The sequence below is a fragment of the Jaculus jaculus genome, chromosome 14 (assembly GCF_020740685.1).
Source record: "Jaculus jaculus isolate mJacJac1 chromosome 14, mJacJac1.mat.Y.cur, whole genome shotgun sequence".
NCBI lineage: Eukaryota > Metazoa > Chordata > Mammalia > Rodentia > Dipodidae > Jaculus > Jaculus jaculus.
Genome location: NC_059115.1, coordinates 3109940 through 3136346, shown reverse-complemented (window position 1 = coordinate 3136346; position 26407 = coordinate 3109940). Strand labels below are relative to the sequence as shown.

General features: G+C 50.1%; 1 protein-coding gene across 2 annotated transcripts in view; it reads left to right on the top strand.

Moving 5' to 3' along the window:
- The window catches only part of Axl (AXL receptor tyrosine kinase), a 50594-nt gene extending 26824 nt beyond the window's left edge, over window positions 1-23770 (top strand). Inside the window, exons 9-20 of one of the 2 annotated variants that reach the window (XM_004670307.2) lie at window positions 603-753; window positions 974-1000; window positions 3931-4063; window positions 4326-4417; window positions 8914-9009; window positions 9182-9259; window positions 11192-11284; window positions 11656-11777; window positions 12431-12540; window positions 18631-18790; window positions 20636-20772; window positions 23057-23770. In XM_004670307.2, coding sequence (XP_004670364.2) covers window positions 603-753; window positions 974-1000; window positions 3931-4063; window positions 4326-4417; window positions 8914-9009; window positions 9182-9259; window positions 11192-11284; window positions 11656-11777; window positions 12431-12540; window positions 18631-18790; window positions 20636-20772; window positions 23057-23408 — 1551 coding nt within the window. In that variant the 3' untranslated portion in view covers window positions 23409-23770. The remainder of the gene's footprint in view (window positions 1-602; window positions 754-973; window positions 1001-3930; window positions 4064-4325; window positions 4418-8913; window positions 9010-9181; window positions 9260-11191; window positions 11285-11655; window positions 11778-12430; window positions 12541-18630; window positions 18791-20635; window positions 20773-23056) is intronic. The other variant, XM_045133724.1, reaches the window with a different exon arrangement.
- The last annotated feature ends 2637 nt before the right edge of the window (window positions 23771-26407 follow it).

Below are 26407 nucleotides of genomic sequence, written 5' to 3'. Positions count from 1 at the left end.
AGTTTGAGGCCAGCCTGGGGTAGAGAGCGAGTTCCCTGTCGGCCTGGGCTAGAGTGAGACCCTGCTTCAAAATAATAATAATAATAATAATAATAATAATAATAATAATAATAATAATAAATAAAATAAAATAAAATAGCCAGGCGTGGTGGCGCACGCCTTTAATCCCAGCACTTGGGAGGCAGAGGGAGGAGGATCACCATGAGTTGGAGGCCACCCTGAGACGACAGAGTGAGTTCCAGGTCAGCCTGGGCTAGAGTGAGACCCTACCTTGAAAAAAAGAATAAATAAATAAGTAAGTAAGTAAAAGAGGGGGGAGCCGTGTGCAGTGGCTCGTGCCCTTCAACGCCAGCGCTCTGGAGGCTGAGGTCAGTTGTTCATCATAACTGAGGGTCACTTGGTGCCGCACGCTCTGCTGGTGGCTGAGGCCGCGGGAGGGAAGGAGACAGAGCCTGTGCCCGCATCGCACAGGGCTTGAGACGCGGGGAGAAGAACGGACAGCACAGAGGCGAGGGTCAGGGGCTGCAGGAGAGAGCTGAGACGGAAGGTGAGGGCACTGTGGACCTGGGGCTGCACTCTGATGCCACCTCTGCACTTCCTAGGTGCTCATGGACATCGGTTTAAAACGGGAGGTCACCCTAGAACTGCGGGGGGACAGGCCCGTGGCCAACCTGACGGTATCCGTGGCAGCCTACACTGCAGCCGGGGACGGGCCCTGGAGCCTCCCGGTGCCTCTGGAGCCCTGGCGCCCAGGTAACTCCAAAGCCGCGCCCCCTCCCCTCAGCCCCACCCACAGGGCAATGCCAGCCTCTTCTCCACGCTCCTGACTTGCTCCCTGCACCTTGAGCGGGACCCCGACCTAGGCTCCGTTCCTCCCCTGAACCTGCCACGGAGCCTCCCTCACCCTGTCTCTCGCGTCACGCCGGTCTTGCCCGCTCTGAGCACATCTCTCCCCTGTCCTTTCTCCTCACAGGGCAAGGACAGCCAGTCCACCAGCTGGGTAAGGGCTTCTGCACTCCGTTTCCTCCCTCCCTCCCTTCAACATCCAGCAAAGGGCTCCATCACCACACGTGCACTGTTTGCACACTTCTTTCGTGTTTCTCAAATGCATTGCTCTAATTCTCTACTTCTTGTCTCGCGTGGTCCCCCAAGAGAGGTGCCCAGTGAGCCAGGTGTGGCGGCACACGCCTATAATCGCAGTACTCAGGGAGGAGGCAGAGGTAGGAGGATCACTGTAAGTTCGAGGCCAGCCTCACACTACATAGTGGATGCCAGTTTAGGCTGGGCTAAAGAGAGATCATACCAAAAAAAAAAAAAAAATGCCCAGTGAATGCTGGGTGGGTGTGTGGGTAGATGGATAGACGTATGGATGGTACATGCAGAGGAAATCGGTGTACGGAGGGATGCGTGGCTGGACAGATGGATGGACACATGGAGAGTGACTTGGTATGCAGATGAGTGGATGGAGGGACGGACAGACGGATGCATTGATGGGTGTGGATGGATGGATGAATGGATCTATGGGCGAGCGTATGGAAAGTGTATTGGTATATAGATGGATGAATGGATTCATGCCAGGTCAATAGAAAAATAGGTACATGGGTTAAAGGAAAGGGAGGGAGGGAGAGAAGAAAGATGAAAGGATGGAAAGAGGAAAGGAAAAGAGGGGAGGGAGGAAGAAAGGAAGGAAGGAGAGGAAGAGACTTTGCTCCTAACATCATCCAGTTTGAATTATTTCTGTCTCTCCACCTTCCATCGCACCTTCGCAGCCCTGTCCCAACCATCACCTGCAACTCAACCCACTGTCTTGGGATGCTGCCTCGAGCTTCCTCACGAGCCTTCACACCCCCTTGTCACACTCCTTTCCCGCCCCATGATAAACCCTTCTTCACTCCTCACACATGCCCACTTGCACACCCACACTTCACCGCGCACACTGCCTTTCCTGTCCACACGCACCGCACCGAGCACGGCCGAAGCCACTGGAAATCTTTCGGTTCGCAAACTACCCCACGCCCTTCAGCACTGCTCACCCAGCATCCCACAGTCCTCAGCCGTCACCCCTCACCAGACCTGACGCCCCCACGCACACAGTTCTTGATACACTCTGCAATGACCTTGTTCCAGTCTCAAACGCACCCTCCCCACACTCCTCCCCCTGCCTGGTCACGATTTTTGCATGCCCCTTGCACATCCCTTAGTTACATCCTTAAAAACCATTGCTCACAGCTGGGGTCCAGTGCTGCCCACCTATAATTCCAGCACTCAGGAGGCAAAGGCAGGTGAATCAGGGGTTCAAGGCCAGCCTGGGCTACATTGGTCTTTGCCTCAAAAACAAAACAAAACAAAAGGAGCTGGAGGGATGACTCAGTGGTTAAGGCGCTGGCCCGCAAAGCCCAACAACCCGAGTTCGATTCCCCAGGACCCACGTAAAGCCAGAGGCACAAAGTGGCAGATGCATCTGGAGCTCGGCTATCCTCTCCTCTATGTCTCTCGCTGCCTGCAAATTAATTAATTAAAAAATAAAATGCAGCCAGGCATGGTGGCGCATGTCTTTAATCCCAGCACTTGAGAGGCAGAGGTAGGAGGATCGCCATGAGTTCGAGGCCACCCTGAGATTACATAGTGAATTCCAGGTCAGCCTGGGCTAGAGTGAGACCCTACCTCGAAAAGCCAAAATAAAAATTTAAAAAAAAATGAAAAGAAAGAAAACGCAAAATCACTGCTCAGTCCTTGCATCTATAATTCTTTGGCCAAGCGTAGCACACGCCTATAATCCCAGCACTTGGGAGGTGAAGGCAGGGGGATCAGGAGAGTTCAAGGTCAGCTACACCTACACAATTTCCCTTTGCCCATTTTTCAAAATTTTATTTATTTATTTGAGATAGAGAGGAAAATGCAGATATAGAGAGAAGAATGGGTGCACCAGGACATCCAGCCATTACAAACAAATTCCAGATGCATGTGCCACCTTGTGCATCTGGCTTATGTGTGTGCTGGGGAATTGAACCTAGGTCCTTAGGCTTCACAGGCAAGTGCCTTAACCACTAAGCCATCTTTCTAGCCCTTTCTGCACATTTAAAAAGATTATCTATTTACTTGCAAGCAGAGAGAGAGAGAGAGAAAGAAAGAGGACACACACACATACAGAGAGAGAGAGAATGGGCACGCCAGGGCCTCTAGCCACTGCAAACTCCAGATGTATGTGCCACTTTGTGCATCTGGCTTTACATGAGTCCTGGGGAATTGAACCCCGGCCACTGGATTTTGCAGTCATGTGTTTTAACCACTGAGCTGTCGCTTCAGCCCACTTTTGCACATTTTAAACTTTTTTTTTTTCTTTTTGAGGCAGGGTCTCACTGTTAGTCCAGGCTGGCCTTGAACTCATAGCAGTCCTGCTACCTCGGCTTTCTCAGTGCTGGAATTAAAGGCATGCGCCACCACACCCAGTTCCATATTTCACTTAGTCCTCACCGTTGAACGCTCCCCAAAGAGTCTCCCTAATTCCATATCCCCTAAGCCTCATGCTCCTCGCTTTGTTTCCCTCTGTGCCCTTGTTTTGTTTTGCATTCAGGTCACCTCCTCACACAGTGACCCTGCCACACACGTCTGGTGTTTCAGATCTCCTCACACCCTCTGTTACACTCAAGCCGCCTTCCCATCCCCCCCATGGCACCCGTCCCATTCTTCACTCGGGCACCCTAAAGTTTCTCACGCCGTCTACTTAAACGGCTGCTCTTAGCACACCCGTTGCACGCTGAGCCTAACCAGGTTTCCTCAGAGAAGGGAATTCATCCATCGCTCACCTTGCCCAACACATCCATGCCTCCCGCTTACCTCCAGAGTCACCCCCCCCCTTGGGCCCTAGGGACCTGGATCTGGGACCTCAGCCATGATCTTGTCCCCTCCCATGCCCCCCCCTCCTGACAGTGAGTGAACCCCCAACTCCTGCCTTCTCCTGGCCCTGGTGGTATGTATTACTGGGAGCAGCTGTGGCCGCTGCCTGCGTTCTGGTCCTGGCCCTGTTCCTGGTCCATCAGCGCAAGAAGGAGACCCGCTATGGGTGAGTTAGGCTAGAAGGGTCTGGAGGTCAGGGTGGAGGCAGGGAGGACAGTGAGGAGGGTGAGGTGGGCCGGGAGATGGGGAAGATTCAACATGTGGATGCAGGGGTCCCCGGGGAAGGACAGAAGGCAGAGGGGAGCAGTCCAAAAGGTGCTTGGGAAACATCAGCAGAGAGGGCCAGCACTCATTCCCACCCCCAAGGGCCAGGATGGGGGTTTCCACGTGGTTCTGCTCCGCCCTCACCTTCTCCCCTTTCCCCACAGGGAAGTGTTTGAGCCAACTGTGGAAAGAGGTGAACTGGTGGTCAGGTACCGCGTCCGCAAGTCCTACAGTCGCCGGACCACTGAAGCCACCTGTGAGTCTCCTGGGTGCCTGTTTGCACTGGCCTGCCTGGTACTGATCAGTGGGCAGATTTGGACCTGTTGGGCTTCTGTAGATGCGGTAGTGCCAACCAACCACCCCACGCCCACATCCATCAGCTTGCTTGCATTCCTTTATTACCCCCCCCCCACCAAGGTAGGGTCTCACTCTAGCCCAGGATGACCTGGAATTCACTACATAGTCTCAGGGCACCCCCTTATGCATCTGGCTAATGTGGGTCCTGGGGAATTGAGCCTTGAACCGGGTCCTTAGGCTTCACAGGCAAACGCGTAACTGCTAAGCCATCTCTATAGCCTGACATTTTTTTATTATTAGAGAGAAAGAAAGAGAGAGAGAGAGAGAGAGAGAGAGAGAAAATTGGTGTACTAGGGCCTCAGCCACTGTAGTCGAACTCCAGACGCTTCTGCCACCTAGTGGGCATGTGCAACCTTGCACTTGCCTCATCTTTGTGCATCTGGCTTACGTGGGATCTAGAGAGTTAAACGTTGGTCCTTAGGCTTTTCAGGCAGGCATCTTAACCTCTAAGCCATCTCTCCAACCCTATTTTTAAACTTTAATTTATTTATTTGAGAGAGAAAGAGACAACAGAGAGAGAAAGAGAGGGAGAGAATGGACATGCCAGGACCTCTTGCCACTGCAAAATAACTCCAGACACATGCACCACTTTGTGCATCTGGCTTTACATGGGTACTGGGGAATGGAACCTTGGTCATCAGGCTTTGGAGGCAAGTGCTTTTAACCGCTGGACCATCTCTCCAGCCCCTTAACATTTTTACTTATTTATTAGAGAGAGAGAGAGAGAGACAGAGAGAGTGTGGGCACACCAAGACCTCTTGCAAACAAACTCCAGGCATGTGTGCCACCTTGAGCATCTGGTTTTACGTGGGTACTAGGGACTCGACCTTGGGCTGTCAGGCTTTGCAAGTGCCTTTAACCCCTGAGCCAATCCCCAGCCCTTACTTGTTTTGCAAGGGAATCTCTTGTGATCCAATTAACCTTGGATTCTTTTTTTAGATATATTTTATTTATTTATTTGAAAAAGAGAGAGAGGGATAGGGAAGTGGGAGAGAGAGAGAGAATGGGCAAGCCAGGGCATCCAGCCACCGCAAACAAACTCCAGACACATGCACCCCCTTATACATCTGGCTTACATGGGTCCTGGAGAATTGAACCAGGATCCTTTGGCTTTGCAGACAAACGCCTTAACACTAAGCAATCTCTCCATCCCCAGCCTTGAATTCTTTATCGTCCTGTCTCTGTCTCTTGTGTACTGAGATTGCAGGTGTGTGCCTCCACACCTGGCTTTTTCCCTGTGTTTTAAAAAAAATATTATTTATTTATTTGCATGTGTGTTAGTGTATGTGCGCACCAAGGTCTCTTGCTGTGCAAACAAACTTCAGATACATGTACATTGCATCCGACTTCATGTGGGACCTGGACACTTGAACTTGGGCCAGCAGGTTTTGTAAGCAAGCACCTTTAACTAGTAAAACGTATCCCTCTTTTTTTTTTTTTTTAATTATTTATTTATTTGGGAGAGACAAAGGCAGAGATAGGGAGAGAGAAGGAGAGAGCAAGTGACCTCCAGCCATTATAAATGAACTCCAGAAGCATGTGCCATCTTGTGCCTCTGGCTTATGTAGGTTCTGGGGAATTGAACCTAGGTCCTTTGGCTTTGCAGACCAAGTGCCTTAACCGCTAAGCCATCTCTCTGGTCCTTTTTCTTTTTTTGAGATAGGGTCTCACTCTAGCCCAGGCTGACCTGGAATTTACTGTGTAGTCCCAGGCAAGCCTCAAACTCACAGCGATCCTCCTACCTCTAACTTCCAAGTGCTAGGATTAAAGGCATGCACCACCATGCCCAGCTCCTCTTTTGTAAATTTTTTTTTTAAGATCTTATTTATTTATTTGAGAGAGAGGCAGACAGGCAGACAGAACAGACACTTCAGGGCCTCTAGCCACTGCAAACACATTCCAGACACATACACCACCTTGTGCACCTGGCTTACGTGGGTACTGGGGAATTGAACCTGGGTCCTTAGGCTTCACAAGCAAATGCCTTAACCGCTAAGCCATCTGACCAGCTCTAAAATTTATTTTTGTTCATTTGCATGTGGTGTGCAGAGGGGAAGAGGACAGGGCCTCTTGCCATTACAAACAAACGCCAGACACTTGCACCAATTTTCACGTCCAGCTTGATCCCGAGGCAGCAGGATTTGCAAGCAAGCATTTTTAACCCCTGCCCCGCCCTTGGTTTCTTGAGCCAGGGTCTCACTGTGTGTTCCAGGCTGGCCTCAAACCCTCTGTCTTCCTGCCTCATGTTCCTGAGGGCTGGGATTACAGGAGTGTGCCACCCTGAAGTCTACATTCTTGACTGTTACACCCTACTGCTTCTTAGAAGAAAGGAATGTTAGAATCCATCAATAGACAGACACAGTTGTTTTTCTTTTTTTAATTTTTTTTTCTGTTTGTTTTTATTTATTTATTTGAGAGTGACAGACAGAGACAGGAGGAGGCAGAGAGAAAGAGTCTGAATGGGCACGCCAGGGCCTCCAGCCACTGCAAACAAATTCCAGACACGTGTGCCACCTTATGCATCTGGCTTACGTGGGTCCTGTGGAATCGAGTCTCGAACCGGAGTCCTTAGGCTTCACAAGCAAGCACTTAACCACTAAGCCATCACTCCAGCCCAACAGTTTTTTTGTTTGATTTTTGTTTGTTTGTTTGTGTTTTGAGGCAGGGTCTCTCTCTGGTCCAGGCTGACCTGGAATTAACTGTGTAGTCTCAGGGTAGCCTCGAACTCATGATGATCCTCCTACCTCTGTCTCCCGAGTGCTGAGATTAAAAGCATACGCCACCACGCCCAGCTCAGACACAGTTTTGATATGAAAAATATGATGTTCTGGGCTGAAGAGATGACTTAGTGGTTAAGGCACTTGCTGGAAAAGTCAAATGACCCAGGTTCGATTCCCCAGGTAACCACGTAAGCCAGATACACATGGTGGCACATGCGTCTGGAGTTCATTTGCAGTGACTGGAGGCCCTGGTATGCCCATTCTCTATCTGCCCCTCTCTGTCTCTATCAAATAAGTAAGCCAAATATTTAAAAATATATATTTGCAAGAAAATTTAACACATTCTGACCAGGAGTGGTAATGCATGCTGATAATCCCAGCACTGGGGAGGTTGAGGTAGGAGGATTGCTATGAGTTCAAGGTCAGCCTGGGCTACAGAGTGAGTTTGAGACCAGCCTGGGCTAGAGTGAGACCCTACCTCAAAAAAAAAAAAAAAAAAAAAAAAGGAAGAAGAAGAAAGAAAGAAAAGAAAAAAGAAAAATAATATATTCTATGCTACAGACTCTGATAGTTTATTTTATTTGACACACAGAGAGAGAGAGAGAGAGAGAGAGAGAGAGAGAATGGGTTCCCCAGGGCCTTCAGCCAGTGTAAACTCATCTGGCTTACGTGGGTCCTGAGGGATCAAACCTGCGTCCTTTGGCCTTGCAGGCAAGCGCCTTAACCTCCAAGCCATCTCTCCAGCCCTCTGGTACTTTTTAAAATCATGGTATTTTAGCGCCATAGGTTCATAAGCGCCTAAGTCATGGAGGGTCCCAGCTAAGGAGGAATCTCAGAGACTACGCAGTTAGATCTCATCTCTCCAGTTGGAGGAACTCGACTCCAGGGAAAAAAAAGGGACGGAGCTGGGTCTGGACCTCGCATATGTACGGCAGGAGGACTGCCGGGGTCCCGTGGGATATCGGAGAAAGGGCTGGGAAAGACATTTAGTGAAGAAGGGAGGGAAGGAGCAGCGGGAAGGTCGCCGTAATTTAATGGACTGACACATAGGAGCAGGCCCCAAAGCGTGAGCCTCGTCCCCTGAGGCTCCTTACACCGTAATGCAGGCCCATGAGGTCAAAACTGTTTTCATAGTAATACCAAGATGCGACGCTCTCTAGGGTTCTCCTGTTCTTCATGAACTTCATTTATTTATTTATTTATTCATTCATTCATTCAAGGTAGGGTCTCGCTCTAGCCCAGGCTGACCTAGAACTCGCTATGTAGTCACAGGGTGGCCTCGAACTCATGGCAATCCTCCTACCTCTGCCTCCCGAGTGCTGGGGTTAAAGGCGTGCGCCACCACGTTTTATCCCTGTAGTTGCTGCTTTGGGGGAACCCAGAGTAGAAGTTTCCAGTGGTTGAGATGATATGATAGAGGGAGAGAATGGGCACACCAGGGCCTCCAGCCCAATGCAAACGAACTCCATATACTTGCACACCTTTGTGCATATGGCTCCCATGGGTCCTGGGGAATCGAACCTGGGTCCTTGGGTGTAGCAGGCAAACGCCTTAACCATTAAGCCCCGGAAGCCGCTAATCTTAAACCAGAGTTCAAGTCAGTCCCTGTTTCCCTCCTGGGCACATGTCACCTGAGTGTTAACCCGGGTCTGTGGCTCTGACCATCTCCCTGCAGTGAACAGCCTGGGCATCAGTGAGGAGTTGAAGGAGAAGCTTCGAGACGTGATGGTGGACCGGCATAAGGTGGCCCTGGGGAAGACCCTGGGAGAAGGTGAGTCACTGCAGCTCACACACACACACACACACGCGCACACGCACACACACGCACACGCGCACACACCCTCCTGAACCCTGGGAACCTTCACCGCCTCCCTCACCAAATGCGGGAAACACAGCCCCCATGCTCCCTTCCCAAGGTCAGTGGCTTGCTTCTCCCTGCACAGGAGAGTTCGGAGCGGTGATGGAGGGCCAGCTCAACCAGGATGACTCCATCCTCAAGGTGGCTGTGAAAACAATGAAAAGTGAGTCTGTGCACGTGTGCGTGTGTGCGGGACCCCAGACTCTAACCAGGCCTTCCCTGTGTCCTTTGTAATGCTCTTTTTTTAAATATTTATTTTCTATTTATTTATGTATTTGAGACAGAGAAAGAGAGGAGAATGAGTGTGCCAAGGCCTCCAGCCCCTGCAAACGAACTCCAGATGCGTGCATCACCTTATGTGTCTGGCTTACAGAGGTCCTGGGAAACCGAATCTGGGTCGTTAGGCTTGTTAACTGCTAAGCCATCTCTCCAGCTCTGCCTGTGTCCTTTGGAGCAGAAAAATTAGTGACAAAGTAGCCTAGAATCCCTGTCTCTCCAGCTGGGAAAAAGTACCCCCGTATGCACTCCAGGGGAAGCGGCTGAGCAGAGAGCCCTTACTTGCACGTTGAAGGAGGAACTGCAAACTACTAGGGCCAAGAAGCAAACGGATTCACAGCAGCAGAAACACTTGCCAGAAGCTGGGACCACAAATTAGGGGCTGTCCTACAGGAGCTAGAAACACAGGTGACATAGTATCACCAATTTCAGAAACAGAAGGAGGGTGAACTATCTCTCCCATCAAAGCTTACTATTGGCAGACTCCAATAAGAAATAAATCAGGAGCCAGGCATGGTGGCACATGCCTTTAATCCCAGCACTCGGGAGGCAGAAGTAGGAGGATCGCCATGAGTTCAAGGCCACCCTGAGACTACATAGTGAACTCCAGGTCAGCCTGGGGTAGAGTGAGACGATACCTCGAAAAAAACAAAGAAGAAAAAGAAATCAGGGCTGGAGAGATGGCTTAGCAGTTAAGGTGCTTGCCTGTGAAGCCCAAGGACTCAGGTTCCAATCTCCATGTCCCACATAAGCCAGGTGTACAGTGATGCAATCACCTGTGCACACGAGGAGTGCAGTCTGGAATTCAATTGCAGTGGCTGGAGGCCCTGGCATGCCAGTTCTCTCTCTCTCTCTCTCTCATTAAAAATAAGAAGGCAATCTGTTGGGCTTGCCTCAAAAAATAAACCAGTGAGAAAAAAAAGTAAGAGGGCTGGAAAGATAGCTCAGCAGTTAAGGTGCTTGCCTGCAAAGCCTAACAACCTGGGTTCAATTCTCCAGTGCCCACATAATATATATTCATTCAAAATGTCCCCACCTCCTAGAATCCACAGTGAGGGGCTGGGGGCGTGGCTCAGAGGTAGAGCACTTGTCTAAGATCCACAGTGAGGGGCTGGGGGCGTGGCTCAGAGGTAGAGCACTTGTCTAGATCCACAGTGAGGGGCTGGGGGCGTGGCTCAGAGGTAGAGCACTTGTCTAGGATCCACAGTGAGGGGCTGGGGGCGTGGCTCAGAGGTAGAGCACTTGTCTAGGATCCACAGTGAGGGGCTGGGGGCGTGGCTCAGAGGTAGAGCACTTGTCTAGAACCCACAGTGAGGGGCTGGGGCTGTGGCTCAGAGATAGAGCACTTGTCTAGGATCCACAGTGAGGGGCTGGGGGCGTGGCTCAGAGGTAGAGCACTTGTCTAGAGTCCACAGTGAGGAGCTGGGGGCGTGGCTCAGCAGCAGAGAGCTTGCCTAGCATGTGCACAGCCCTGAGTTCAACCGTTAGCACTGGATATATCAATAAAGCAAGAAATAATAGGCTAGTAATAGAATTACTTCTTTTTGGGGGGTGCGTTTCGAAGTGGGGTCTCACTCTGGTCCAGGCTTACCTGGAATTCACTATGTAGTCTCAGGGTGGCCTGGAACTCTGCCTCCCAAATGCTGGGATTAAAGTTGTACGTCACCACGCCCGGTTTGTTAGAGTTACTTCTTAATGCAAACAAAGCACTGAATCCGGTGCCTGGTGATGAGCAACAACGGCGTAAGAAGAGATAATGGTGGACAGGCAGAGGGAAGACACCCTCCCTCTCCCGTCACCTCCTCCCTCTCTCCTCCAGTCGCCATCTGCACGAGGTCAGAGCTGGAGGATTTCCTGAGTGAAGCTGTCTGCATGAAGGAATTTGACCACCCTAACGTCATGAGGCTCATTGGTGAGGGAGGGGCACATTCCCACAGGACCACCTCGGGGTGCAGACCGCCCTCTCCCCCAGGGCTCTGGGCCGATCAAATGTGCAGGCTGCCTGCCCGGCTTGTCTCCAGGATCAGCAAGCTCCCCTTCCTGGGCTCCCTCAGCTTGGAATGTGACCTCTGACCCTTCCCAGAAACAGCCTAGCACCCCCCCTCCCGGGGAGGGCTGGGCAGCATCCCTGGGAAGCCTTCTCTAAGCGGCTATCCTTACTCCTGACCCCACGCCCCCTCCCCAAACAGTGAGGAGGCTAGATTTGAGGGGAGAGCTGGGGGCTGGCTGCCCCTGCTGTCCAGCTGGAGTGACCCATTTGCCTTGGGGGCGGGGGCGGCTCAGGCGTCTGTTTCCAGGGTTCGGATCGAGAGGGCTTCCCAGAGCCTGTGGTCATCTTGCCTTTCATGAAACACGGAGACCTGCACAGTTTCCTCCTGTATTCCCGGCTCGGGGACCAGCCAGTGGTGAGGGGCAACTTGTTTTTTAAAAGCGCAGATATGAACGAGGCATGGACTAGACCAGGCCGCATTACTGCGACATGGAGGAGGAGGGCCTGGTTGACCTGGAGCTCGATCTCATGAAGATCTTACGGCAAGGCTGCGGGGTGGGGGAAGGGGACGGCAGGCAATAAACAGGCTAAGGAATACGGAAGCAAGATCATTTAAGTGCTGGGAAGGAAATTCAGAGGGAAGGAAGATTAGGAGGCCGTGAGGTTGAGTTGAGTGGACAGGGAAACCTTGCTGGGGAGATGGAGCTCGAAGGAGGCCTAGCAGGGGAGATGGGAGAGCCAGGCAGGAAGCCGTCCCAAGCAAGTCATAGCTGGTCAAGGGACTGACCGGAGGAACCGGCCTGCTCTTGCTGAAGACCGGGAAGGAAGCCTCTGTCTGCAGTGTGTATGACAAGGGCAGGGACCGTTGGCCACCGATCAGAGAGGAAGGTAGGGGTGGACGTTATTGGGTCTTGTGTCTCTAGCAAAGGGAGGAATTTTATTCTCAAAGCCCCGGGAAACCATTCCAGGCAGAGCTTAGGGACGCAGGAAGGAAAGTAGGTTCTGGGGAGCCACGCACTTTGAGGGTTTTGTTGACGGCTCCTCCTCCTGGCCTTGCCTCTCCTCCAGTTCTTGCCCACCCAGATGCTGGTGAAGTTCATGGCCGACATTGCTAGCGGCATGGAGTACCTGAGCACCAAGAGGTTCATCCATCGGGACCTGGCTGCCAGGAACTGCATGTGAGTCCCAAGGCTTTGGGGAGCCCCTCCCTCCTCAAGGAGCTGCCTTCCATCTTCCCTAGTCGATAGGTGGGGATGGGGGTGGGGGAGGTGGCTGGTCCCAACAGGAAAGGCTGGAACGACAGCCTGGGTTGGAAAGGTATGTTAGAAGCCGGGGCATGGCGGTGCACACCTTTAAACCCAGCACTAGGGAGGCAGAGGTAGGAGGATCGCTGTGAGTTCAAGGCCAACCTGAGACTACATAGTGAATTTCAGGTCAGCCTGGGCTAGAGCAAGACCATACCTCAATAAATAATTAAAGGGCTGGAGAGATGGCTTAGCAGTTCAGTTGCTTTCTGGCAAAGCCAGAGGACCCAGGTTCGATTCCCCAGGATCCACGTAAGCCACATGCACAAAGTGGCACATGTGTCTGGAGTTCGTTTGCAGCGGCTAGAGGCCCTGGCATGTCCATTTTTTCTCTATCTGCCTCTTTCTCTCTCTCTTAAATAAAAATAAAATATTTTAAAATATCAAAAAATAGGGCTAAAGCAATGGCTTAGAGGTTAAGACGCTTGCCTGCAAAGCCTAAGGACCCAGTTTTGATTCTCCAGTACCCACGTAAGCCAGATGCATAAGGGGCGCATGTGTCTGGAATCTGTGTGCAGTGGCTGGAGGCCCTGGTGTGCCCATTCACTCTATACGCATATCTGTCTCTCTTACTTTCTCTCTCAAACTGGATAAATAAATTAAAATAATTTTTTTAAAAATCAAAAAAAAAAAGAAAGGTGTTTTAGGGTCTGGAGAGGTGGCTTAGCAGTTAAGTCACTTACCAGCAAAGCTAAAGGACCCTGGTTTGATTCCCCAGGACCCAAAAAAGCTAGAAGCACAAGGTGGCACATTGCATCTGGAGTTTGCAGTGGCTGGAGGCCCTGGTGTGCCCATTCTTTTTCTATCTGCCTTTCTCTCTCTCTCTCAAATAAATAAAACCAAAACATGTTGTTTTAATATCACAAAAGAAAAAAAAAAAAGGTGTGTTAGGGGATGGAGAGATGGCTTAGCAGTTAAGGTGCTTGCCTGCAAAGCCAAAGGTCCCACGTAAGCCAGATGCTCAAGGTGGCGCACACGTCTGTAGTTCCCAGCAGGCAAAGGGCCCTGGTGCGCCCATTCTCTCTCTCTCTCTCTCTCTCTCTCTCTCTCTTTCTCTCTCTCTCTGTTTGTGAGTGGATAAATAAATACATAAAGGGTAGTTCTCATTTCTGGCCCCTTTCTGCCTCTCTCGGCTTCCCAGCCTCTGTAAGATGAGCGGTTCTGCTCTACTGTGTCTGGGCACTGTGATGATACCACAGGCCCATAGTGACGGACCCAGCGGGTATGGGGGAGTCTATCTCAGGCCTTTAGGCTTTGCAAGCAAGCACCTTAATCACTGAGCCATTTCTCCAGCCCCCCCATTTAAAAAATATATTTTATTTATTTATTTGAGAGATGAGAGAGAGAGATAATGGGCATGCCAGGGCCTCCAGCCACTGCAAATGAACTCCAGACGCATGAGCCACCTTGTGCATATGGCTAACGTGGGTCCTGGGGAATCGAGCGGGGGTCCTTTGGCTTTGCAGGCAAATGCCTTGACCGCTAAGTCATCTCTCCAGCCCCAGCCCCCGTTGTTTTTTTTTGTTTTTTGTTTTTTGTTTTTTTTTTCCGAGGTAGGCTCTCACTCTAGCTCAGGCTGACCTGGAATTCACTATGTAGTCTCAGGGTGGCCTCGAACTCACAGCAATCCTCCTACCTCTGCCTCCTGAGTGCTGGGATTAAAGGCGTGCGCCACCACGCCCGGCCCAGTCCCCGTTTTTAAAAAGTATTTTATTCTTGATCGTTTGAAAGAGGCGGGGAGGGGAGAATGGGCGAGCCAGGGCCTCCAGCTGCTGCACACGAACTCCACATGCATGTACCACTTTGTGCAACTGACTTTACGTGGTACTTGGGAATTGAACCCAGGTCGTTAGACTTTGCAGGCAAATGCCTTAACCACTGAGCCATCCCTCTGGCCCCTCTCTCTTCTCCTTGTGCACTGTTGGACTTCCTTATGTGATGTGGCCTGTCCATAGCGGCAGCCCTAGGCAAGACCCTCAGCATGGAGGGACGGAGATGGGGCTCATTTGTCACCACCCATCTGTCCCTTGGGTCCCTGTGCTCCCTCATTCTGTGCACTGAGTTGTATCCTTGCTCCCAGCTTCTCTCTTTGTTTATGAGAACCCTCTTTGAGGGCCTCAGCTCAGGGACTCTCCTCTGGTGGCTTTCCTGCACCCCCTTTGCTTGGTTTGGATAACAAGTGTCCCCGCAAAAGGCTAACGTGAGCCGGGTGTGGTGGCGCGCGCCTTTAATCCCAGCACTCGGGAGGCAGAGATTGCCATGGGTTCGAGGCCACCGTGAGACTGCATAGTGAATTTCGGGTCAGCCTGGGCTACAGTGAGGCTCTCCCTCAAAAAAAAAAAAAAAATGTTCAAGGCTTGGTCCCCGATTGGTGACACCTTTGAGAACTGGCTGGGGCAAAGGGTGCTAACCTCATGCACAGGTTTGTTCATTGATAAATTCACAGCTGAAGAGCTTAGGAGGATGGGAGCCGACTGAGGAAGCTGGCCAGTGAGGGTGTGCCTTTGAAGGGTACATCTTGGCCTGGGCATGTACCTCAAGCTGGTAGAATGCTCATCTAGCGTGCCCGGGAGGGAGCCCTGGGGTCGATGCCCAGCACTGCACAGTTGGGGCTTGGTGGCACAGCCCTGTAATCTTAGTACTTGGGAGGCAGAGGCTAGGGGACCAGGAACTCAAGACTATCCTCAGCTCCATACTGAGTTCAAAGCCAACTTGGGCTACATGAGACCCTGTCTGCAAAAAAAAAAGGGGGCAGAGCTGGAGAGATGACTTAGCGGGTAAGGTAAGGTGCTTGCCTTCCAAGCTAAATGACCCAGGTTCGATTCGCCAGGACCCATGTAAGCCAGATGCACAAGGTGGTGCATGCATCTGGAGTTTATCCGCAGTTGCAGGAGGCCCTGCAACGTGCGTTCTCTCCGCCTCCCCACCGCTTCTTTCAAATAAATAAGAATACCTTTTTTTTTTTTATGGTTTTTCAAAATAGGGTTTCATTCCAGCCCAGGCTGACCTGGACTTCACTATGTAGTCACAGGGTGGCTTTGAACTCATGAGGATCCTCCAATGTCTGAGTGCTGAGATTAAAGGCATGCCCCACCATGCCGGGCTAAAATATTTTCTTAAAAGGGTGGATTAGAGAAATGGCTCAGTGGTTAAGGTGCTTGCTTACCAAGCCTAAAGGCCTGAGTTAAGACGCCCCAGACCTACTGGCTCCGTCACTGTGGGCCTGTGGTATCATCACGGTGCCCAGACACCAGTAGAGCAGAACCGCTCATCTTACGGAGGCTGGGAAGCCGAGAGAGGCAGAAAGGGGCCAGAAATAAGACCTAGCCAGGCATGGTGGTGCACACCTTTAATCTCAGCACTTGGAGGGGCAGAGGTAGGAGGATCGCTGAGAGTTCGAGGCCACCCTGAGACTTCCGAGTGAATTCCAGGTCAGCCTGAGCTGGAGTGGGACCCTATCTCGAAAAACAAGTACAAACAAACAAACAAACAAAAAATTTAAATTTTATTATTATTTTATTTTTGAGAGAGATAAGAGAATGGGTGTGCCAGGGCGGCTCAGCTGCTGTGAACGCCAGGCATGTGCGCCCCCCTGTGTGCATGTGCAACATTGCATGCTTGCATCACCTTTTGCATGTGGCTTACCTGGGACCTGGAGATTTGAAGGAATGTTCTAAGGCTTCACAGGAAAGTGCCTTAACCACTAAGCCACCTCTCCAGCCCATATTTATTTATTTGAGAGAGAGAGGCAGAGAGTGAGAGAATGGACATACCAGGGCCTCTAGACACAGCAAACAAACTCCAGATGCATGCATCATCTTGTACACCTGGCTTTGTGTGGGTACTGGGGAATCAAACCTGGATCCCTTAGCTTTGCAGGCAAGCTCCTTAACCACTATGCCACCTCTCCAGCCCTATTTTGTTTTTTGAGATAGACTCTCATGTAGCCCAGGCTGACCTGCTATTCACTATGTAACGGAAGATGACTTTGAACTACTGATCCTTCTGCCTCCACCCCCAAGTGCTGGAATTGTAGGCATGTGTCACACTACTTGGCTTGGTTTTGTGGCAGGGGTGGGGGGCGGGGTGTTGGGACAGGCTCTCACTTGTACAGCCTGGGCTGGGCTGGGCTGGAGCTTGCTATGTAGATCAGCCTGATCTCAAACTCTCCAGTTCTGGGATTGCAGGTCTGTGACAGCTAACCCAATGGTACACACATTCCTGAACACATCATATAGTCAAAGAAACTTTTTCTCTTTTTTCTTCCCCCGAAGTAGGGTCTCACTCTAGCTCAGGCTGACCTGGAATTCACTATGAAGTCTCAGGGTGGCCTTGAACTCTCTGCGATCCTCCTACCTCTGCCTCCTGAGTGCTGGGGTTAAAGGCATGCGCCACCACGCCTGGCTCAAAGAAACAAGTATATTTACTTATTTGCAAGCAGAGAGAGAGAGGAGTGTGGGTATGCTAGGGCATCATGCCACTGCAAATGAAACCGAAATGCATACACCATTTTGTGCATCTGGATTTACATGGGCACTGGGGAATTGAACCTGGGCCAGCAGACTTTGCAAACAAGTGTTTTTTAAAAATATTTTGTTTATTTATTTACTTATTTGACAGAGAAAAAGGGGGAGATAGAGAAAATGGGCATGCCAGGGCCTCCAGCCACTGCAAACAAACTCCAGATGCATGCACCCCCTTGTGCATCTGGCTAACATGGGTCCTGGGGAAGTGAACCTGGGTCCTTTGGCTTTGCAGGCAAATGCCTTAACCGCTAAGCCATCCCTCCAGCCCGCAAGCAAGTGTTTTTAACTGCTGAGCCATCTCTGCAGCCCCCTAAGGAAACTTAAAATCAGGGAATTAAGAGCTGGAGAGATGGCTTAGTGGTTAAGGCACCTGGCGGTAAAGTCTAAGGACCCAGGTTTGATTCCCCAGGACACAGGTAAGCCAGCCGCACACGATGGCGGCTGTGTCTGGAGTTCACTCGTGGTGGCTAGAGGCCCTGGTGTGCCCAATTTCTCTTTCTCTATCTGCCTCTTTCTCACAAATAAAACATTAAAAAAAAAAAATCAGGAAATGATTGTGATAGGGAGGTAATATGATGGAGAATGGAATTTCAAAGGGGAAAGTGTGGGGGGTAGGGAGGGAATTAACATGGGATTTTTTTTTTTATAATCATGGAAAATGCTAATAAAAATTTTAAAAATTTTTTTAAAAATCAGGAAATTAAGCCCAAGTTGCCTAAGGAGGGTCACTAGAGTCTGACACAAAACAGAAGCCCCAGGCTGGAGATATGGCTCAGCAGCTAAGGTGCAGGCTTGCAAAGACTAACAACCTAGGTTCAACTTCCCAGTACCCACATGAAGCCAGCTGCACAAAGTGGTGCACACATCTGGAATTTATTCGCAGTGGCTGGAGGCCCCGACGTGTTCATTCTCTCTGTCTCTCTTCTACTTCTCTCGGCTTGGAAGTAAATCTTTTTTTAAGAATTTTTTAAGTTTATTTTTATTTTTGTTTATTTATTTGACAGCAACAAACAGAGAAACAGGCAGATAGATAAAGAGAGAATGGGTGCACCAGGGCCTCCAGCCACTACAAACGAACTCCAGATGCATGTGCCCCCTTGTGCATCTGGCTTACGGGGGGTCCTAGGGAATTGAGGCTCGAACCAAGGTCCTTAGGCTTCACAGGCAAGTGCTTAACTGCTAAGTCATCTCTCCAGCCCCAATAAACCTTTTTTTTAAAAAGTGAAAACCCAGAAGCCCTTTGTCTACATTCATTTCAGAGGAACAGCAGTAAATCACTTCCCTCTGGGACTGGGGTGAAGGTTCAAGAGGCAGATTCCCACCCCCGGGATGGGCAGTTTAGTCCAGCAGGAGATGGAGGTATATTTGAGAACCAGGGCAGGCTTCCTGGTGGAGGTGGCTCAGGTCCTGAGGCTGTTCTTCTCCCCACTCCGTGCAGGCTGAATGAGAACATGTCCGTGTGTGTGGCCGACTTCGGGCTCTCCAAGAAGATCTATAACGGAGACTATTACCGCCAGGGGCGCATAGCTAAGATGCCAGTAAAGTGGATTGCCATTGAGAGCCTGGCCGATAGAGTCTACACCAGCAAGAGTGATGTGGTAAGGCTGGGTGTGGTGGCGCACGCCTTTAGTCCCAGCACTGGGGAGGCAGAGGTAGGACGATCATTAGGAGTTCAAGTTCAGCCTGAGACTACAGTGAGTTCCAGGTCAGCCTGGGCTAGAGTGAGATCCTACCTCGAAAATCCAAAACAGGGGCTGGAGGAATGTCTTAGTGGTTAAGGCACTTGCCTACAAAGCCAAAGGACCCAGGTTTGATTCCCCAGGACCCACGTAAGCCAGATGCACAAGGTGGCGCATGTGTCTGAAGTTCGTTTGCAGTGGCTGGAGGCTCTGGCATGCCCATTCTCTCTGTCTGTCTGTCTGTCTGTCTCTCTCTCACATAAATAAATTAAAATGTTTTTTTTAATTTTTATTTATTTATTTATTTATTTATTTGAGAGCATCAGACACAGAAAGACAGATAGAGGGAGAGAGAGAGAATGGGTGCGCCAGGGCCTCCAGCCTCTGCAAACGAACTCCAGACGCGTGCGCCCCCTTGTGCATCTGGCTAACGTAGGACCTGGGGAACCGAGCCTCGAACCGGGGTCCTTAGGCTTCACAGGCAAGCGCTTAACCGCTAAGCCATCTCTCCAGCCCAAATAAAAATGTTTTTAAAAATCAAAAACAAGCTGGGCATGTTGGTGTAGCTAGGCATGGTGGTGCACGCCTTTAATCCCAGCACTTGGGAGGCTGAGGTAGGAGGATCATGGTGAGTTCAAGGCCACCCTGAGACTACATAGTGAATTCCAGGTCAGCCTGGGCTAGAATGAAACCCTACCTTGAAAAACAAAAACAAACAAACAAAATCTAAAACAAGAAAGAAAAGAGAGGGCTGGAGAGATGGCTTAGCGGTTAAGCGCTTGCCTGTGAAGCCTAAGGACCCCGGTTCGAGGCTCGGTTCCCCAGGTCCCACGTTAGCCAGATGCACAGGGGGCACACACGTCTGGAGTTCGTTTGCAGTGGCTGGAGGCCCTGGCGCGCCCATTCTCTCTCTCTCTCTATCTCTATCTGCCTCTCTCTCTCTCTGTCACTCTCAAATAAATAAATAAAATAAACAAAAAAAATTAAAAAAAGAAAGAAAAGAGAGAGATGATGCGGTATGTGTGTCCTCAGGAGTGGATGATGGCTTAAGCAATGTCTGGAAAATGGTGAGCCCGTTTCAGTCAGGTTCGCATTGCTGGTAGAAATCACCCGACCAAGAGCAGCTTGTGGGAAAAAGAGGTTTATTTTGGCTTACAGGCTTGAGGGGAAGCTCCACAATGGCAGGGAACGTGATGGCATGAACAGAGGGTGGACATCACCCCCTGACCAACATACTGTGGACAATAGTAACAGGAGAGTGTGCCAACACTGGCAAGGGGAAACTGGCTATAACACCCATAAGCCCACCCCCAACAATACACTCCCTCCAGGAGGCGTTAATTCCTAAATCTCCATCAGCTGGGAACCTAGCATTCAGAACACCTGTTTATGAGAGACACCTGAATCAGACCACCACAGCCCCTGTGAACAGAGTGTGTACGTGCCAGAGATATATACAGACTCACGTGTGCCCAGTGGCAGTGTGGACAACTTAGGAGAGGCAGGAATGATCATGTATGCATGTGTGTGTACAACCTGGGTGCAGAAGGAGGGTGACACGTGACATCATGTAAATGTGTGCCTGGGCAGGCATGCCTGGGCATTCACCAGTGTCACCCAAATATGTGGGCGCCTGTGCCAAAGTCTTCCTGTGCATACCTGTGATGCACCCATAGGTATGGCCATCAACGAATGCATGTGCAAGTGTGAGCGTGCCCCTGAGCCTGTCTGTGCATGAGAGAGACCCTCTGCTTCTTCTTACAGTGGTCCTTTGGAGTGACAATGTGGGAGATTGCCACACGAGGGCAAACCCCCTACCCAGGGGTGGAGAACAGTGAAATTTACGACTACCTGCGCCAGGGCAATCGCCTGAAGCAACCTGTGGACTGTCTGGACGGCCTGTGAGGATCCTCAGGACCCTTAATTAACCCCACTTAATACTCAATCCTAACCCTCCAGTTACCCACACACAGCCTAACGTCCCAGGACGCTCTGAGCTTGCGTGGAATGCCTTAGGATGTCAAGAGAACCCCTGTCCCTCATCAGCCCAGGGCTTCGGCTTTGGGTCAGACTCTAGTGTCCTTCCTTAGGCAACTTGGGCTTAATTCCCTGACTTAAGAAATATATATATTTATTTATTTTACTTGAGAGAAAGAGGCAGATAGACAAAGAGAGACTGGGCACACCAGAGCCTCCAGCTATGGCAAATGAACTCCAGTCACATGCACCACCTTGTGCATCTGGCGTACGTGAATCCTGGGGAATCAAACCTGGGTCATTAGGCTTCACAGCCAGGTGATTTAACCACTAAGCCTACAGGCTTTGCAAGCAAGTGCCTTTAGCAGCTGAGCTACCTGCCCAACCCATAAAAACTAGTATCTTTTAAAAAAAAATTGTATTTGTTCATTTTTATTTATTTATTTGACAGCAACAGACAGAGAGAGAAAGAGGCAGATAGAGAGAGAGAATGGCTGCGCCAGGGCCTCCAGCCACTGCAAATGAAGTCCAGACACATGTGCCCCCTCGTGCATCTGGCTAATGTGGGTCCTGGGGAATGGAGCCTCGAATCGGGGTCCTTAGGCTTCACAGGCAAGCGCTTAACCGCTAAGCCATCTCTCCAGCCCAAAATCTAATATCTTTTTATATTTGTTTGCCAGGAGAGAATGAATGGGCACACGAGGACCTCCAGCCACTGAAAACAAACCCTCCTGAAGCATGCACCACTTTGTGTATCTGGCCTGCCTGGGGCCTGGTGAATCGAACCCAGGTCGTTAGGCTTGCAGTCATGCACCTTAACTGCTGAGCCATCTCTCCAGCCCTAAAATCTAGTATCCTAAAACCAACCAACATTTATAATTTCACACAGTTCCTGAACGAAAGTGTCTGGGAACAGCTTAGCAGGATGGCTGTCCTCAGGGGCTCTGAGGTTAGTTAAGACAGCCGCTGAGGAGGACGCGGGTCATGTGAATCACTGTCTAGGTGGCGCACTCACGCTGCCGAGGCAGGAGGCTTTCCTCATGCTCTTGGAGCCGCCTCACAGGATGCTCATCCAAGACAAAGTGTAAGAGGGTAGCCCCACGCCTTTCATGACCTAGCCTCGGAGGCAAGTGCCAAGTCCTGCCCACACTCAAAGGGAATGGAGGCCTGTCGCCATCTTTTTTTTTTTTTTAGTTTTTCAAGGTAGAGTTTCACTCTAGCCTTGTGCATCTGGCTTGCTTGGGTCCTGGGGAGTCGAACCTGGGTCCTTAGGCTTCGCAGGCAAGTGCCTTAACTGCTAAGCCATCTCTCCAGCCCTCATCTCCGTCTTCTGGAGGGAGGAGGTAGCAAAGAGTTGAGGGGCAAAAGTAAACCGGCGCCACTTGTAAGTGGCAGAACCAGGCCTTGTTGTGAGAGCGTGTTCCAGAGGGTCACACGAGAAAGCAAATGGTTATTAAACCACCCAAGGGCAGAAGAAACGGCTTAGTGGTTAAGGCGCTTGTCGGTGAAACCCAAGGACCCAGGTTCGATTCTCCAGGACCCATATAAGCCAGCTGTACGAGGGGGTGCACGCATCTGGAGTTGTTTTTTTTTTGCAGTGGCTGGAGGCCCTGGCACACCCATTCTCTTCCTCTCTTTAATAATAAGTAAATAAAAATTTTTAAAAAGTGCTGGGAATGGTGGTGCACGCCTTTAATCCCAGCACTTGGGAGGCAGAGGTAGGAGGATCGCCATGAGTTTGAGGCCACCCTGAGAATACTCAGCGAATTCCAGGTGAGCCTAGGCTAGAGTGAGACCCTACCTCAAAAACAAAACAAAACAAAAAAAAAAACCTGAGGGCTGAATAAATGGTTCCATGGTTAAAGACCCTTGCTTGCTTGCCAAACCTGAAAGTCTGATGACCTGGGTTCGATTCCCCAGTACCCATGTAGAGACAGATGTACAAAGTAGTGCATGTGTCTGGAGTTTGTTTACAGTGGTAGGAGGCTCTGGAGCACCCATTCTCTTCCTTTCTGCCTGGAGAGGGGTCCTAAGATTCTCCCCAACTTCTGAGTCTCCCAGGACTTCCTCTGAGAATTCCCAAATTCCGATGTTCCCTCCAGTTCTCAGTCCTCCGGGTGTCTGAAAATGCCCCCTCATACTCTCAGGATGCTGCCCCCCTCCTTCTAAGCCATGTTCAATCTCCCACCCTTTACTTTGCCTCTTTAGATATGCCCTGATGTCCCAGTGCTGGGAGCTGAACCCCAGGGACCGGCCAAGTTTCACAGAGCTGCGGGAGGCCCTGGAGACCACGCTGAAGGCCCTGCCCCCTGCCCAGGAGCCCGACGAAATCCTCTACGTCAACATGGATGAGGGTGGAGGTCATCTCGAGCCCCCTGGTGCCACTGGAGGAGCCGACCCCCCGGGCCAGCCTGACCCTAAGGATTCTGGTAGCTGTCTCACCGCAGCCGAGGTCCACTCTGCTGGCCGCTACGTCCTTTGCCCTTCTACAGCCCCTGGGCCCAGTCTGTCTGCTGACAGGGGTTCCCCAGCACTCCCGGGGCAGGAGGACAGAGCCTGAGACAACCCTGCACCCAGGACGCTCTCTCAGGACCCAAGCTAGGCACTGCCACTGGGGGAAACGTCACCCTCTTCTTCCCTCCAGGCCTTCTCCCCAGCTGCAGCCCAATCTTTCTACCCTTCCCAGCTCCATCCCAAGTGCTCCACCCTAACATTCCATCCATAAATGGAAGGGCTGGGCTGCAATCTGAGTCCTCCCCGACCTAACATTCCAAGGTTCTAGATTCTAAGGCTTAAAGGACTACATTCTTAGGTTCTAGGTCCCAAAGATGCTATGATTTGAAGGACCTGAGATTCCAAAGTCTCTAATCCTAAATTAAAGTTCTAGACATGGAGATCTTAAGGATCACTGTTCGAAGGCTCTGAGGACCTATGGCTATAGATTTTCTGGTTCTACAATTCTTTTTTTTTTTTTTTTTTTTTTTTTCAGGTAGGGTCTCACTCTAGCTCAGGCTGACCTGGAATTCACTATGTAGTCTCAGAGGGGCCTCGAACTCACAGCGATCCTCCTACCTCTCCCTCCCGAGTGCTGGGACTAAAGGTGTGTGCGCCACCATGCCCAACTTGTTCAAAAATTCTTGATATGCCCCCAAAGTTTTAAGTTGTAAAGTTCTAAGGTTCTGACTCTAAAATCTAAAATTCTCTGATTTTCAGATTTTATTTTTCTAGAGTTCTAGATCCTCTAAGGTTTTACAGTTCTAAAGATTCTGTAATTCTAGACAGGGAGATGCTCATGTCCTCTGTTCTAAAATTTGACAGCCTATAGCTGTTCACATTGTAAGGTTTCAGATTTTATAAGGTTTCAGATCTTTTCATTTTCTCAAGTTTTAAAATTCAAGACCAGGCATGATGGTACATGCCTTTAATCCCAGTACTCAGGAGGCAGAGGTAGGAGGACTGCTGCGAGTTCGAGGCCAGCCTGAGACTACATAGTGAATTCCAGGTCAGCTTGGACTAGAGCCAGACCCTACCTCGAAAAAAAAAAAAAGTTTTAAGATTCAAGTGAGGGCCATTACAGTTTCTAAGTCTTTATGACCATAAATTCTGTCAACATCCTGGACCCCAAGGGTGTAAGATTCTTGAATCTGCAGTTCAAAAATTCTATTACTCTGAAGATGGCATTTCTAAGGTCTAATGTTCTAAGACACGATGTTCTGAAACATAGTCTAAGAACTTAGATTCCCTGTCTGAGTCCAGATCACATGTGCCAAGATTCTAGAATTCTACACTGTAAGGTTCTTAATGTTGGCCTGACCTGTGTCTTAAGGCACTGTAAAATTCCAAGAGTCCGAGGTTCTGAACCCTACACATCGAAGTCAAAAGAGGTTCACAGTTAGTTGTGATTAACTACACAATCAAAATTCTAATCATTGCTAATGTTGGACAATTATAGGTTCTTTGCTGGATCCTGCCTTTCTACAGTTGTAGCTAAAGGTCCAAGAATACACATTCCTAAACATTTTAATGTTCTAGGCACTGTAGTGATGATTCAAATGCTCTAAGTGTCTAAGATTCTAAAGGTCCACAAGTCTAGAATATTAGGTACAATTTCAAGGTTTTTATCTTGAGTCCCCCTCCACACACTTAGCCACCTACGCTTCCTCCTCCCCTCACATGGGGGTGTGACCCCCCCCCTCAAGCCTGTGCAATGCATCGGGGATGCCTCCTTTCCCACAGGGGATGGACCATCACCCTCCTTTTTGGGCCATACTGCCCCCTTGAGCCAGTCCCTCATTTACAGAGTGTGGACTCTGGTGCCTCCAAGAGAGATTCAGAGGACATAAAACTTTTGTTAATCACTCTTCTGCTTCCTGTCTCCATTTCACTGTGATGTGGCACCTCTCCCAGGTTAACTGGTTTGCCCATTGTGTTAAAAAAAAAAAAAAAGGGTGGGGGGGCTGTTGGGTGTAAAGACACATGCATGTAATTCTAGCACTTGGGAAGCTGAGGCAGGAGGATTGAGTTTGAGAACAGCTTAAGTTATGTAGTGGGACTCTACCTCAAAAGAAAAAAAATGTAAAAATAAGTTTGGTGGGGCTGGAATTCTTTTCTCATTAGAGAGGGCATATATGACTATACACAGAGACAAAAATACATAAGCAAACTGGGTGGAGGATCACTGTGAGTTCAAGGCCACCTTGAGACTGCATAGTGGATTCCAGGTCAGCTTGGACTAGAGCGAGACCCTACCTCAAAAAACCAGAAGAAAAAAAAAAATAAGCAGGGAAATTCAGGTGACGGCCAGTTGGAATGGGGGGCTAGGGAGATGGCTCAGCAGTTAAAGGAGCTTGCTTGCAAAGCTTGCCAGCTCGGGTTCAGTTCTCTAGCCACAGCTGGACAGGCATTCACTCGCAGAGGCAAGATAGAAGGAAAAACAGATGGACAGACAAACAACAGAGATCGTCACAGGATCATAAACACACAGAACTCCAAAGTAACAGGCACATGAATTCATGGACATACTCAGCCTCTCTTGGCAACAAATACAAAGACACAGGAATGTAGACACAAAGTAACGAGCAAAAATACAGAGACGTAGACAAAGTAACCGATGCATAAAACCACACAGACACAAGCCTGTGAGCCGACACACACTCACCAGGAACAGGAAGAAAGTTGAGTAACAGACACAAAACAACCCCAGCACATGCTGAGCGCCTGCTGGGAATCCCAGCACTTGGCAGGTGGAAGCAGGAGTTCAGGATCATCCTTCAGCTACCTAGGAAGTTCGAGGTCAGCCTGGGCTACAATAAAAACCCTGTCTCAAAAGAAAAACATAACTCAGACACATGGAGAAGACACACTCAAGGAAACACCTCCCTGCAAGGAGGCAAAAGGGACTCCCGCCAAGGCCAGCCCACACTCGTTCCTGGGTGTGGCCGGCTACAGATGGAAAGACCGAGACAGCGACCGGTCGCCCCCCGGTGGCCACTCCGAAGAACTGGGATGAGTTCAATCCGGGCCACAGAGGGTTTTTTTTTTTTTAACAAATCATTGTGG